The 16579-nt window shown below is 43.4% G+C and overlaps 1 protein-coding gene across 1 annotated transcript in view; it reads left to right on the top strand.

Moving 5' to 3' along the window:
* Window positions 1-16579, top strand: part of LOC126471256 (ankyrin-3-like) — a 636759-nt gene that overhangs the window by 303956 nt on the left and 316224 nt on the right. The window contains exon 3 of the mRNA XM_050099375.1: window positions 120-252. Coding sequence (XP_049955332.1) covers window positions 120-252 — 133 coding nt within the window. The remainder of the gene's footprint in view (window positions 1-119; window positions 253-16579) is intronic.

Raw genomic sequence — 16579 nt, 5'->3', positions numbered from 1 at the left:
TGTAGTATGAACCGGATAGTGTCTCAGCTAACTTAAATTGTGCTTCACATATAAATTGCATCTCAGTAGCTTCGTACTTAATAACACAAAGAATCAATAGCCGTAATGATTTGTTTCAGAACGGTCTCAACGCCCTACACTTGGCCTCCAAAGACGGACACGTCGCTGTCGTCACTGAACTTCTGAAACGAGGTGCTTCAGTTGACGCCGCAACCAAGAAGGGCAATACTGCGCTGCACATTGCTTCACTTGGTAAGTAAAAAGCTATCCTATTGTAGAGCTCTGAGGTAGACGGTAACGTGCTCAAGTCATATTATCTCATCTTTGCTACACGTCAGACACCACTGGCTTATTTCACGAACTAACGAACACGTCTCGCGTTAGTTTTGACTTCAAGTCCCTAGTGTATCTGAAAAGACAATACGTATTTAGTGTGCCTTGCCTCTAGCGTACCTCTGGAAAGCTACACAGGACTTCTGGAATCCATGCTGTATTGCAGCAGGTGGTCATCAGTATATCAAAGAAATCAAAGGCCTTACAGGAAACCGCGCTCCAATACATAGCGCAGTCTCCATTGTACGCTTTCCTTGCTACCCGCCACAGGTCTGTGCGTCGTGGCGTAGGGAATAGTAAAACTTCCGGACCACATTGCATGTCAGTTCTCATATTGTGCTCTTGTCACAGCTGACATACCTTTTAGGCATCAAATCGATTTATAAGAAGTTTACACTATCGGCTCTGCCGTAGCAGTCTGCAGTCCGCACTGTCGCCTGATAAACAAAGTAAGAGCCTACGGAATATCAGACCAGCTGTGTGGTTGGATTGAAGAGTTTTTAGCAATCAGAACTCAGCATGTTGTTGTCAATGGAGAGACTTCTACAGACGTTAAAGTAACCTCTGGCGTGCCACAGGGGAGTGCTATGGGACCATTGCTTTTCACAATATATATAAATGACCTAGTAGATAGTGTCGGAAGTTCCATGCGGCTTTTCGCGGATGATGCTGTAGTATACAGAGAAGTTGCAGCATTAGAAAATTGTAGCGAAATGCAGGAAGATCTGCAGCGGATAGGCACTTGGTGCAGGGAGTGGCAACTGACCCTTAACATAGACAAATATAATGTATTGCGAATACATAGAAAGAAGGATCCTTTATTGTATGATTATATGATAACGGAACAAACACTGGTAGCAGTTACTTCTGTAAAATATCTGGGAGTATGCGTGCGGAACAATTTGAAGTGGATTGATCATATAAAATTAATTGTTGGTAAGTCGGGTACCAGGTTGAGATTCATTGGGAGAGTCCGTAGAAAATGTAGTCCATCAACAAAGGAGGTGCCTTACAAAACACTCGTTCGACCTATACTTGAGTATTGCTCATCAGTGTGGGATCCGTACCAGGTCGGATTGACGGAGGAGATAGAGAAGATCCAAAGAAGAGCGGCGCGTTTCGTCACAGGGTTATTTGGTAAGCGTGATAGCATTACGATGATGTTTAGCAAACTCAAGTGGCAGACTCTGCAAGAGAGGCGCTGTGCATCGCGGTGTAGCTTGCTGTCCAAGATTCGAGAGGGTGCGTTTCTGGATGAGGTATCGAATATATTGCTTCCCCCTACTTATACCTGCCGAGGAGATCACAAATGTAAAATTAGAGAGAGTCGAGCGCGCACGGAGGTTTTCCGGCAGTCGCTGTTCCCGCGAACCATACGCGACTGGAACAGGAAAGGGAGGTAATGACAGTGGCACGTAAAGTGCCCTCCGCCACACACCGTTGGGTGGCTTGTTGAGTATAAATGTAGATGTAGATGTAGATATGTAGTTCCCAGGACCCTGCGTCCACTAGATAGACCAGTAAGTTTTGTAATAACCTTCAAAAATATTCAAATGTGTGTGAAATCTTATGGGACTTAACTACTAAGGTCATCAGTCCCTAAGCTTACGCACTACTTAACGTAAATTATCCTAAGGACAAACACACACACCCATGCCCGAGGGAGGACTCGAACCTCCGCCAGGAGTAATAACTTTCAGAGGACACAGTCCTTATCAGTGCTCTCCACCTCCTCCAGCATTATTAGTAATTTTATTTTTCTATCAGCATTCTGTTTAGCAGCACAAGTTTTTACATGTGGTCTGTATGCTGGTACGACACGGGATAGCATAACAGAACCAGCTGACCCAGTGGTTAGTCCACTCGACTCACGTTCAGGAGAAGCTGCTGCAACACCCCTTTTGTTGCTTTTATCTTTTTATATCGACCTGAAGTTGGATTGCCTCGGCCATCGGTCTATCAAAGCGAAGAGTGTTAACGGTAGGGAATCACGCGTCATAGGCATTCCTACTGACCTAGTGAAATGCGATCCTCCCACTACAGTTAGTGGTCCTATTACTTCGATAATAGCCGGCCGGAGTGGCCGTGCGGTTCTGGGCGCTGCAGTCTGGAGCCGAGTTCGAATCCTGCCTCGGGCATGGATGTGTGTGATGTCCGGTTTAATTAGTTTTAAGTTCTAGGCGACTGATGACCTCAGAAGTTAAGTCGCATAGTGCTCAGAGCCATTGAACTTCGATAATAAACGAAGTTATGAATGGTTCGTCTGAAATGACGCGATTCTAGAGTCAATCATTCCGTAAAAAGAAAACAACTTAAATCCCTATCGCCTGGCTTACTCGCTCACAATAATGATTTGGAGGTAGCGATTATTTTACTATCTGCTCAGTTTGATTTAACTTGAGAAAACTGCTGTTTTCATACGGAATGATTTATTTGCATTTTTTATCTCGACCCACTCAGGAAAGGTGTTAGCCCTGCTGCTGCCAGCAGCCTTAGTGGCTGCTTTTACGTCACTCTACTAGGAAATTTACTCTTGGACGCGTAAAAAATAAATCTTTAACTGGTACTAACGTTCAGGGTCGCGCTCGTGTTTTGCTGCCGCAGGTGTGCAGTAATGAATAAACGTGCGATCAATTACATGCGGTATACAGATTTCTTGTGAGTTCACTACACTGATAAGGCGAATTCTGTAGAAAGGGCATGGCCGATTTCCTCTGCCTCTTTGTCCTTTCCGAGGATTTGCTGCGTCTCTAAAGACGTGGACATCGCTGGGACGTTAATTTCTAATCTCGCTTCTCGCATGCTCCATACACTCGCAGTAGACCTGTGACTGTTGTCAGAGATGAACGTGACAACTTGCACTCGTTGACACTATACAGCCTCTAAACATTTTCAAAGCTATTATAGAAGAGGGGAGAAATACGAGGGCTATTCGGAAAGTAAGGAACGATAGCTCGCGAAATGGAAGCCACAGTGAACATCAAAACTGTTTTATTTGCAACGGTTAGCTACACCTTCAGATATTTCTCTACACAGTCGCTGCTCATACTTAGGACATCTGTCGTAGTGTTGTACCAACTTTTCAATTACCTCGTTATAGAAGACAGCCGCCAGTGCTTTTCAAGAATTTTCTACTCTGGACTGCAGCTCGTTGTCTGTGTCAAAATATTGTCTTAATAGCCAGCAGGTCCTTTGAGCGGAAATGAACCTCAGGGGTAGCCAATTACGGGCTGTATAATGGGTGATCAAACACTTCCCATCGAAAACACTGCAGGAGCATCTTCATTGCCCCTGCAGAGTGCGGCTGAGAATTGTCATGTAGAACAAACCGTATGACAGTTAAGTTATGTGGATTGCATAGTTTCAGGCGAAATCTTTCGCCAGGCCCTCATACTTGGCGGGAGATGCTAATTTTTAGCCATCTTTACGTTCTCACTGTGAGCTCAGAACTGAACAGAGCGACATGATGCGATCGACGGGCGTACTAGACACAGTGTCTAACGCATCTGTGCAAAGCTTCATCAGATTTTCACTGTTTTTTTTTTCATTTCGCGACCGATCGTTCCTTACTTTCCGAATAACCCTCGTAAAATAAAACTTGAGCAAGTTTCAGAGAAGTCAAAAGTTTCGGAAAAGAAATGCTCATCTGCCGTGTTTACATAATATACACCACGTTATGCTACATCAGGCCGAAGGCCGTTTTTTGGGGGAAAAAGTGATATCCCCACCATCTGTTCACCAAATCTTGGACTTATTAAATTTGCAGAAGTTCCGGAAAACTAAACAACGGATCTAAATGGGTAATGTTTAGTTCTGCAGCATAGCTTATAAGCATTGAACCTGCACATGTGAAGCAATCCTTCGAATTTTACAACAGACCAACCGTTTCCATACAGGATTTATTGGCGAATTTCGTAAACCTGTGTGTAGTTCTCAATTCAGTGTTGCATTAATGGACCAAGTAGTAAAAAAGTCTGCTGTTGGTCAGAGAGCAACCATTCTGTCCTGTATCCAGACCTAACAGTTTTTAAAACGATACATAGCTCTCTGTTACGAAAATTATGCTTTGCAGAGTGTGTTTTTGAGACCAGTCAAGTAGTAGCTCATGGAATGCATAGGAGATGTCGTCAACGAAAGGGTACCGCAGAAGTATCGTAGTAACGAAGTATTATTGAACCGGCATGAAAACCGAACATTTCTTAATGTTATACTGAAAAGCGTCGTAATTGTTTTAAAAGACGTACGGAAACATGTGTGTGACGTTGCGTCTCTGGCAATAATGGAATTCTGATTGAGTACCAAACAAAAAGAAAGGGACAGAAGATTATTATTACTCGTACGAATTATAAAAAAATTTATTCTCTATTATCTGGCTGAGAGCTAAAAAAAATTCTCTAACGTCTCCTAACAACTGTTCTGCAATGCTCCTGTGCGCAACAGACAATTTACCTCGTCTTGCTGCTGCAGTTGGGTGATCAGCAACACGCTAAAATATTTCAAGAGCAATACTGCGATGCATGCAGAGTGCAATGCATGGACTAATTGCAACAACTACTGCCATATTTTTATAAATAGAAATTGAATGATCAGGAGGGGTTTGGTCAACTAGCCTTAAACGGTGTAAAAAAATGAAAGAAACGAATGAAGTCTCTTATAATTGCAATATATTCTTCAAACACTGACAAACTTTACACAGACCTTTAATTAGTCCACAATGCCTATACTCAATAAACACGTTTCTGACCTCAACAAAGATGCAATTATTACTCATGAGGAAACTCTTCCGTTTGGACTTGAAAGCGCGTGGATTACTACTCAGATTTTTGAATTCTTGTGGAAGCTTATTCAAAATGGATGCAGCAGTATACTGCACAACTTTCTGCACAAGAGTCAAGGAAGTGGGATCCAAATGCAGATTGGATTTCTGCTTAGTATTAACTGAGTGAAAGCTGCTAATTCTTGGGAATAAGCTTATATTGTTAACAAGGAACGACAGTAAAGAATATACAGGGCGAGTCACTAACTATTGCCACCTAGAATAACTCTGAAAGTATGATAGTAGGTGAAAAGTTTATGGGACAAATGTTGCATGGGACAACGGAGGCCATAAAATGACGTTGGTTTTTTGTTGCTAGGTGATGCCACGTCAGAGATATGAACTTTTTTAATGGGATGCTATAGTTTGGTACTTATTTTCTGGTAACGGCTATCGAGACGAATCCAATAACGTGTGACAGTAAGGTCTTTGAAGGTCAACGAAGGTCACAAAGGTGGCATGAACGTCCATTTACAGAAGGTGTTCGAAGTGATGACCATTGGTATCAATGCAGTGTTGCAATCTTCTTATCATGGATTGAGTGGTATTCCTTATCACTTCGCCACTTATCGAAGCACATGCTCTGACAATTTGGCCGTGCGGTTCTAGGCGCTACAGTCTGGAGCCGAGCGATCGCTGCGGTCGCAGGTTCGAATCCTGCCTCAGGCATGTATGTGTGTTATGTCCTTAGGTTAGTTAGGTTTAATTAGTTCTAAGTTCTAGGCGACTGATGACCTCAGAAGTTAAGTCGCATAGTGCTCAGAGCCATTTGAACCATTTGCTCTGACAATTCTCTCGTATACCGTGCAAATAGTAAATATTCGCCGAATACGGCGTATTCATATAACGTGCCATTGATATGTAAACACCATTCGACGGTTTCGCAATACAACACTAATAGGAACGGTAAGACTATTATCGTCAAATCATGCGAATGTGAATGATAACGGTAAATACCAACGAAATTCAGCTAGAGCTAGAGACTTATACGCTGAAAGATATCCTCAACGTACTCACCATACAGGTCACACATTCAAATACGTGTATGATAAATTGAGAACAACTAGATCTTTAACGCATCGGATACATATCCGGCAAAGGACAGTTGCTAACAAGGAAACGGAAATTGGTACTCTTGCCACTGTGGTTCGAGATCCTTATGTTAGTTTGCGTCAAGTCGCAAGGGAATCTGCCATTAGCCAGAGTAGTGTTGTACATGTTTTGCATCGCCATAAATATCATCCTTACCACATCAGACTCCAACATGAATTAACTGGTACGGATTGTATGCGTCGCATTGAATTCTGCCGATGGGCTCAACTTCAGATTCAGAGGGATGACACATTTATTAATTTGATTTTATTTACTGACGAGGCTACATTCTCGAACCGTGGAAATGTTAATTTTCATAACATGCATTACTGGGCAACTGCAAATCAATGTTGGCTGCGGCAAGTTGCACACCAAATGTGGTCGGTGAATGTATGGTGTGGGATTCTGGACAACAGAATTATAGGCCCCTATTTCATCGAAGGAAATCTTAATGTTAGGAAGTACACCACAATACTGCAAGAAACATTACATCTGTTATTGGAAGAAATACCTTCAGGAACAAGGAACAGAATGTAGTATCAACACGATGGGCATCCGGCACATTTTTCGCTGACGGCTAGAAATGAGTTGCAGAAACAATCCCCAAATCGTTGGATCGGACGCGGAGGAGATGTGTCGCGACCAGCTCGTTCGCTAGACGTGACGCCTCTGGATTTTTTCTTGTGGGGATTCGTAAAAGACATGGTTTATAGAGACGTTCCAAGAAAACTGTCAGAGCATGTGCTTCGATAAGTGCCGATGTGATAAGGAATACCACTCAATCCATGATGAGAAGATTGCAGCAATGCATTGATACCAATGGTCATCACTTCGAAAACCTTCTGTAAATGGACGCTCATGCCACCTTTGTGACCTTCGTTGACCTTCAAAGACCTTACTGTTACACATCATTGGATTCGTCTTGATAGCCGCTATCAGGAAATAAGTACCAAACTACTGCATCCCATTTAGAAAAACAAAGTTGACCTTCATATCTCTGAAGCGACCTACAGGCGCTGATGACCGCGCAGTTGAACGCCCCACAAACTAAAGATCATCATCGTCATCATGTCCGCCCCTGGTAGCTGAGTGGTCAGCGCGACGGAATGTCATACCTAACGGCCCGGTTTCGATTCCCGGTTGGGTCGGAGACTTTCTCCGCTCCGGGACTGCATGTTGTGTTGTCCTTATCGTCATCATTTCATCCCCATCGACAAGCAAGTCGCCGAAGTGACGTCAACTCGAAAGATTTGCACCAGGCGAACGGTCTACCCGACGGGAGGCCCTCACCACACGACATTATTATTATTATTTATCGACATCATGAAGCGACCCCACCTAGCACCAAAAAACCAACGTCATATTATGGCCCATGCAACTTTTGTTCCACAAACTTCTCAGCTCCTATCATACTCTCAGAGTTATTCTTGTTGGCAATAGTTAGGACTGACCTTGTATATATTGAGAGACCAGTGTCAGAATACCCAGACTAGTGAACAGGGGTTGACAAAAGGTTCGCGAACTTACACCATTTATTGCGCGAGCTGCCCATTTCTGAGCCAAACATATCCTTCGAGAATGGGAAGAATTACCCCAAAATATAATACCATACGACATAAGCGAATGAAAATAAGCAAAGTAGAATAATTTTCGTGTCGAACGATCATTTACTTCAGTTAACGTCCGAATAGTGAAAGTGGCAGCATTACGTCTTTGAACAAGATCCTGAACGTGGGCTTTCCACTACAGTTTACTATCTATCTGAACACCTAGAAATTTTAACTGTTCCATTTCACTAATCATGTGCCCTTTCTATGAAATTAAAACATCGGGTTTTGTTGACCTGTGTGTTAGAAACTGTGTCTTACTGTGTTTATTTTCTAGAAGCCATGAACTTATGTCATCAACTGCACTATTTAAATACAGCCAAATTTTTCACACAATATCGTTCACTACCAAGCTAGTGTCATCGGCAAACAGAAATATTTTACAGTTATCTGTAATATTAGGGGGCATATCATTTATATAAATATGGAACAGGAATGGCCCTAATGGCCCCAAGACTGATCCCTGGGGCACCCCCCATTTGACAGTGCCCCACTCAGACCCTACATCACAGCCATTCTCAACATTGTGAACAATGACCTTTTCCCATTTGTTGTTAAAGTAAGAGGTGAACCAGTTGTGAGCTACTCCCCATATTCCATAGTGGCCCAACTTCTGGAGCAATGTTTTGTGATAAACACAATCAAACGTCTTAGTTAAATAAAAAAAGCCTATCTTCCGAAAACTTTTGTTTAATCCATCCAGTACCTCACAGAGAAAAGAGAATATAGCATATTCAGTTGTTAAACCACTTCTACAGCCGAATTGTACATTTGATAGCAAATTATGTGATATAAAATGATCGATTATCCTTACATATGCAGCCTTTTCAGTAACTTTATCAAACACTGATGGCATAGAAATAGGTATAAAATTGTCTACATTATCCCTTTCTACCTTTTTATAAAGCGGCTTCACTTCGGAGTACTTCATTCGTTCAGGAAACTGGGTCATTCTTAAAGGAAAAATTATTAATATGGCTAAGTACAGAGCTAACATGTGCATCACAGTACTTTTATATTCTTCAAGGCACTCCATCATATCCTTGAGAGTCCGTAGTCTTCAGCAATTTAATTATGTCGTACACTGTATTATTGAGGACAACAAGAACTGTCTCCCTCCTATTGGGAGAAGCTAGTATCACTAGAAGCTTACCATGAAGTGGCGTAAAAATGATGTTACTCGATGCGCCCACCAAAGTCTATAGCACTCGACGTATGAAAAATATGGGAGATGCCATATTGGATTTCGTCGCATTTTGTTCTTTTTGTTTTATAGCATAAGTGTTATGACAGTATGTTGTTTAAAGGCAACGGCGCATCGTAGATTCATCGCAAACACGTCACTCTTGGTATGATTTGTTATAATGAAATGTCAGTTAACGACCCACCGGCGGTAAAAACCTTGAGGGGATCATAAAATAACAGACACTGTTGTTGAATGTTGTATGTGTTCACCGTGGTCCAGAGTATACCAGTGAGCCCCCATTTCCTTAAATAATCGAACTCGCTAATATAAAACAGCTTAAAACTTGTGATTACTTTACAGATGAGTTACTGTGTTTAATATTTGGCTTTAATCATGTAAGCGATGTAAAGTTTAGAAAAGGTTTGAAATTATGTTTAAAGTGTGTTGGAAATCGCTAAGTGCTCTAATTACCAAACACTGGATGAGAATAGTTTAGGTAACTTGCGCTCCGCTTTTAATCAAAAGCTAGTTTTTCACGCATCTCACTGTCTATGACTATATATTTGTTGAATTATGTGTCATACAATTATACAGGGTAATTTTTTCCGCCGTGTACAAAATCTAGGGATTGATCGATGAGAGAATACGGAACAAAAAAGGCCTGATGAACGTATGTCCGGAAATGCATGGTTTCCATGCTAGAGGCCATTTATTCAGTCATACTTTGTTGCAGAGACTGCACAATGCAGCCACAGTTAAAGCATGCATGGTTTTCTCCTAGAGGGTGGTACTGTTCCTCATACGCCATGCCCTAGAGGCCTCTCCTGCCACAGTAATTGGTAACGTTGTGTCCGATTCAATTCTCTTGCTGACTCACGTTGTAGTGGATGTGGTACAGTGTTATACACAATGGTTCTGTATTCGAATCGAGAGCTTGCCGGTATGATGTTTACTTATGGAATGGCAAATGGCAACGGGCGGCAGCAGCAAGGTTGTGTCAGGGGACCTATCCCCGCCGACAATAGCCACAGCATTCAATGTTTGCTACAGCGTTTCGCTATTTGTCTGGAACAGGGTCGTTTCAGGAAGCAAGAAATCATGATGGACGTGCCCGAAACGTTCGGACACCAGGCTGGGAAGAAAATGTTGTTAACACTATGGAAGGCGACCGCCGTGTCAGTGCCAGGCAGTTGGCCCGCCAGTACAGAGTAAGCCAGGCGACCGTGTGGAACATTCTCCATGACAGTTGTGGTGTCACCGCCAGACACCACACTTGCTAGGTGGTAGCCTTTAAATCGGCCGCGGTCCGTTAGTATACGTCGGACCCGCGTGTCGCCACTATCAGTGATTGCACACCGAGCGCCGCCACACGGCAGGTCTAGAGAGACTCCCTAGCACTCGCCCCAGTTGTACAGCCGACTTTGCTAGCGATGGTTCACTGTCTACATACGCTCTCATTTGCCGAGACGACAGTTTAGCATAGTCTTCAGCTACGTCATTTGGTACGACCTAGCAAGGTGCCCTATTCAGTAATTAGAATGAATTCTGAACAGACAATATTGTGAATCATGTACCGTCAAGAGCGACGTTCATCATTAATGGATTAAAGTTAAGTATCAAACTAATTACGTCCGCTTTCTGAATTCTAATTCCTTGTCATGTTCCAGACCTCACGTCAGTATAGTTCTTCCAACCTCACGCCAGCCTCTGTGAGCTAAAGTGCGTGCATTTCGGCCTCCTCTAGTAACACGGTGTTGGCTCTTCTGCCAACAAAACAATTATTACCCTTGTCACTTACAGAGTGCGCAGGGCTTACTAGCGACAGACTTTCCACATCGAGAGCAATTTTATCACTGATTTCTTCACCAGGAAACCACGACTCTGGGATTTGTATCACCCATCCTGCTCACAGATGAGGCCACCTTTACGTGGAGTGATATCTTCAACTTTCATAACAGCCATCTGTGAGCTAGTATGCAGAACCCCAGTGGTATCGTGACAGCGAATCATCAGCATCGGTGCAGCGGGAATGTGTGAGCCGGGACGATTGGCGACCGAATTTTGCGACCAACCTTCCTTCCATGTGGCCTAACAGGCCGGAACTGTCGGCGTTTCTTGCGGGTGGCTTTGCCTCCCCTGCTGGAAGAAGCGCCATTGATGATTCGAGGGGTTATGTGGCTGCTACATAATGGTGCTCTAGCCCACTTCACCGTTGCCGTCCGGATGCAGCTCTATCGTGTCTTTCCTGATCGATGGATCTGATGAGGTGGACCATTTGCATGGCCTGCTCGTTCACCAGATTTCAACCCGTGCGATTTCTGGTTATGGAGCCATTTCAAAAGTATCGTGCATGCAGAGCGTGCATGTGGAGACTGGAGCAGCGTATTCATGCTGCCTTTGACACTGTTCGGATACAGCCTGGCCGATGTGGACTACGGCGCTCATACGCATGCGTTGAGGCACATTAAAACCATTTTCAGCACATACTGTGACTGCGACTACACGCTGCAGCGCGTATTAGACCGCAGTCTCTGTGACAGTGTATTATTGAATAAATGGGCCCTAGCATGGAAACCATGCATTTTCGGACGAAAGTTCACTAAACCTTTTTTGTTCCGTATCCTCTCATCGATCAATCCCTTGAGTTCGTACACGATGGAAAAAATCACCCTGTATAATTTTGCAGTACATTCGGTACTATATGTTGATACTGTCTGAAAAATGTGTTGCGAATAGTATTTTTAGTAAAAAAAGTAACAATATAAAACGTCATGCCTGATGCGGCAGTCTTAACTGCATGAACAGTGAAAATGCAGCAACGATAAAAATTTTACCTTTCATCATTCTGTTGTGAGAAAAGGTGTGAAATTACATGATAAAATATTGCAACTCACCAAGTGCTCTCATTCGCAGATACTGGAAGAATAAAATCTTCGTATTGCGTGTAGTGATTTACGCTGCCGCAAGATGTATGCACTGTTCCTAGCTGCAATTCTTGTCACATAAACGTAATATTATACCTGTTAATGAGTAAATTATGACGGCATTTTAAATTTTCGCGGTTCGGTCAATAATTATGCAAAATATTGAAATCAAATATTTGTTGCTCGTGGAAACCTGCAACTTGTTCCAGGTCCCGGAACAGTTGCATAGTAATATAGATTCTCCAATATTCGGTGTTATTCACATAGAAAAGCGGTCTATCTCAGGAATGAGTTTGTTCAGTTTTGTGGCTTAAGTCTGATTAATGAACGAAAGATAAAATTGCTGCGAGTGAAAAGAGAACCAATGACATTTCTATTCTTACTTGTCACAAATACACTACTGGCCATTAAAATTGCTACACCACGAAGATGACGTGCTACAGACGAGAAATTTAACCGACAGGAACAGGATGCTGTCATATGTAAATGATTAGCTTTTCAGAGCATTTACGTAGTGCTGCCGCCGGTGGCGACACCTACAACGTGCTGACATGAGGAAAGTTTTCAACCTATTTCTAATACACAGACAGCAGTTGACCGTCGTTGCCTGGTGAAACGTTGTTGTGATGCGTCATGTAAGGAGGAGAAATGGGTACCATCACGTTTCCGACTTTGATAAAGGTCGGATTGTAGCCTATCGCGATTGCGGTTTATCGTATCGCGACATTGGCGCTCGATTTGGTCGAGATCCAGTGACTGTTAGCAGAATATGGAAACGGTGGGTTCAGGAGGGTAATACGGAACGCCGTGCTGGATCCCAACGGCCTCGTATCACTAACAGTCGAGATGACAGGCATCTTATCCGCATGACTGTAACGGATCGTGCAGCCACGTCTCGATCCATGAGTCAACAGATGGGGACGTTTGCAAGACAACAACCCTCTTCACGAACAGTTCGATGACGTTTGCAGCAGCAGGGACTATCAGCTCGGAGACCATGGCTGCGGTTACCCTTGACGCTGCATCACAGACAGGAGCGCCTGCGATGGTGTACTCAACGACGTACCTGGGTGCACGAATGGCAAAACGTCATTTTTTCGGATGAGTCCAAGTTCTGTTTGTAGCATAATGATGGTCGCATCCGTGTTTGGCGACATCACGGCGAACGCACATTGGGAGCGTGTATTCATCATCGCCATATTGGCGTATCACCCGCCGTGATGGTATGGGTTGCCATTGGTTGCACGTCTCGGTCACCTCTTGTTCGCATTGACGGCACTTTCAACGGTGGACGTTACATTTCAGATGTGTTACGACCCGTGGCTCTATCCTTCAGTCGATCCCTGCGAAACCCTACATTTCAGCAGGATAATGCACGACAACACGTTGCAGGTCCTGTATGGGCTTTTCTGGATACAGAAAATGTTCGACTGCTGTCCTGGCCAGCACATTCTCCAGATCTCTCACCAACTGAAAACGTCTGGGCAATGGTGGCCGAGCAACTGGCCCGTCACATACGCCAGTCACTACTCTTGATGAACTGTGGTATCGTGTTGAAGCTGCATGAGCAGCTGTACCTGTACACGCCATCCAAGCTCTGTTTGACTTAATGCCCAGGCGTATCAACGCCGTTATTACGGCCTGAGGTGGTTGTTCTGGGTACTGACTTATCAGGATCTATGCGACCCAAATTGCGTGAAAATGTAAGCACATGTCAGTTCTAGTATAATATATTTGTCCAATGAATACCCATTTATCATCTGCATTTCCTCTTGGCGTAGCAATTTTAATGGCCAGTGGTGTACTTAATTGTGGAATCTCAGAAAAAACCTGATCGCTTCAACACGGGTTTCTTAGGTGCTCCTCCAACCCCAGTGGCAGGCGTTACAAGCGAGACGTTGTGTATGACGGTGTGATTTATTGTAAGAGCAAGTATCCTAGAAGAGAAAATGAACATATATTTGGTACGCAAAAAAGGCACGAAGGTAAAACTGGAGAGAAACGAACAGGTACAGAGTCTCAATAGACGTTCTTGCCACCACCTGGAACAGAATAGGGGAAAGGCGAAGTAAAAGTGCTTCGCATAAAAATAAGGTAGCTTGTGAAAATTAGTTGCACATCTTCGGATTATTTTGCACCAGATTTTCACGCGCACGTGTGATTGGGGCGTACCAATATGGTTTGACATACAGTAACATAGATCACTTTTCTAGTGTGGGGAAACAGTCACACTGGAGAGCAGTAGCGAAGAGGTAAAAAAAAGATTAGAGATCGTTGAACACTGAAATAATATTCGTTAAAGAAACCGGAAAAAAGTTTAAATATAGTTTGCTTTTCAGAATTAGATTTTCACTCTGCAGCGGAGTGTACTCTGATATGAAACTTCCCGGCAGAGTAAAACTGTGTGCCGGACCGAGACTCGAACTCGGGACCTTTGCCTTTCCCGGGTAAGTGCTCTACCATTTGAGCTACCCAAGCACGACTCACGCCCCGTCCTCACAGCTTTACTTCTGCCAGTACCTCGTCTCCTACCTTCCAAACTTAACAGAAGTAAAGCTGGGAGGACGGGGCGTGAGTCGTGCTTGGGTAGCTCAGATGATAGAGCACTTGCCCGTGAAAGGATTGGATTGTTTTGGGGGAAGAGACCAAACAACGAGGTCATCAGTATCATCGGATTAGGTAAGGACGGGGAAGGAAGTCGGCCGTGCCCTTTGAAAGGAACCATCCCGGCATTTTCCTGGAGTAATTTAGGGAAATCACGGAAAGCCTAAATCAGGACGGCCGGACACGGGATTGAACCGTCGTCCTCCCAAATGCGAATCCAGTGTGCTAGCCACTGCGCCACCTCGCTCGGTTTGCACGCGAAAGACAAAGGTCCCGAGTTCGAGTCTCGGTCCGGCACACAGTTTTAATCTGCTAGGAAGTTTCATATCAGCACACACTCCACTGAAGAGTGAAAATCTCATTCTGGTCACAATTTATTGGTTGTGAACGGTAGATTAAAACTGATGAAATTTCAAAAAGTTAAGAAATTAAAGAGGTGGGACCTGGATGAACTGAAAAAACCAGAGGTTGTTGAGTGTTTCACAGGGAGTGTTAGGGAACGATTGACAATATTAAGGGAAAGGAATGTAGTAGAAGAAGGATGGGTAGCTTTGAGAGATGAAATAGTGAGGCAGCATAGGATGTAGGAACACGTGAGGCATTACTGATCTTACGACTTCTCGTAGAAGATAGGTTAACGAAAGGCAAACCTATGTTTATAGTATTTGTAGACTTAGGGAAAGCTTTTGACAATGTTGACTGAAACACTCTCTTTGAAATTCTGAGGGTAGCAGGGGTAAAATACAGGGAGCGAAAGGCTATTTACGGCTTGTACTTAAACCAGACGTCAATTATAAGAGTTGAGGGGCATGAAAGGGAAGCAGTGATTGAGAAGAGAGTGAGACGTGGTTGTAGCCTATCCCCGATGTTATTCAGTCTGTACATTGAGCAAGCAGTAAAGGAAAAAAAAAGAAAAAAGAAAAATTTGGAGTAGAATTAAAATCCAGTGAGAAGAAATAAAAACTTTTGAGGTTTACCGATGACTTAGTAATTCTCTAAGAGCAGTCGAACAGAATGGACAGGCTCTTGAAAGGAGGATATAAGATGAACAGCAACAAAAGCAAAACAAGACTAATGAAATGTAGGCGAATTAAATCAGGTGATTCTGAGGAATCAGATTAGGAAACTTGTCACTTAAAGTTGTAGATGAATTTTGCTATTTGGGCAGCAAAATAGCTGATGACGGCAGAAGTAGAGAGGATATAAAATTTAGACCGGTAATGGCGAGAAATGCGTTTCTGAAAAAGAGAAATTTGTTAACATCAAGTCTTTTCTGGAAGTATTTTTATGGGGTGTAGCCATGCATGGAAGTGAAACATGGATGATAAATAGTTTAAACAAGAGACTAGAAGCTTTCGAAATGTGAGGGTACAGAATAATGCCGAAGATTACATGGGTAACTAATGAAGAGGTACTGAATAGAATCGGGAGCAAACAAATTTGTGGCCCAGCCTGACTTGAAGAAGGTATCGGTTGGTAAGACATGAAGGGATTACCAATTTAGCACCGGAGGGAAGCTAGGGGGTAGGGGGGGTGGGGTAAAAATCGTAGAGGGAAACAAAGAGATGAATACAGTAAGCAGATTCAGAAGGATTTAGAATGACTAGTTACCCGGTGATGAAGAGGTTGCACAGGATAAAGTAGCATGGAGAGCTGCAGCAGACCAGTCTTTGGACTCAAGACCACAACAACGATGTGTGAAGGCTAATGTCAGGAACTATTGTAAGGATTGTTATACTACAGCGAGCGCGCCGCCGACGAATGAGCGGCGTTGTTAGCGGGTTACTAGACGCCGCTGCACGCTGGCATGTTCCATGTGCTGCTTTATGAGGAAGTAGCACCACCTAAGCAAAGTCATCCATCCGTAGGTATTTTGTGTTATTATATTACTTAAGTTAGGAAAACTAACTGTGTTGGGAGCAGACAGTCGCAACAAAAAATTACACCAAGGTATCTTTATTCCACTCACAATCGATTTCGTAAGTGTTCTGGTTCAGAATTAAGTATTCACCAATTT

The sequence above is a fragment of the Schistocerca serialis genome, chromosome 3 (genome assembly GCF_023864345.2).
Source record: "Schistocerca serialis cubense isolate TAMUIC-IGC-003099 chromosome 3, iqSchSeri2.2, whole genome shotgun sequence".
NCBI lineage: Eukaryota > Metazoa > Arthropoda > Insecta > Orthoptera > Acrididae > Schistocerca > Schistocerca serialis.
This window is presented reverse-complemented; position numbering and strand designations above follow the sequence as displayed.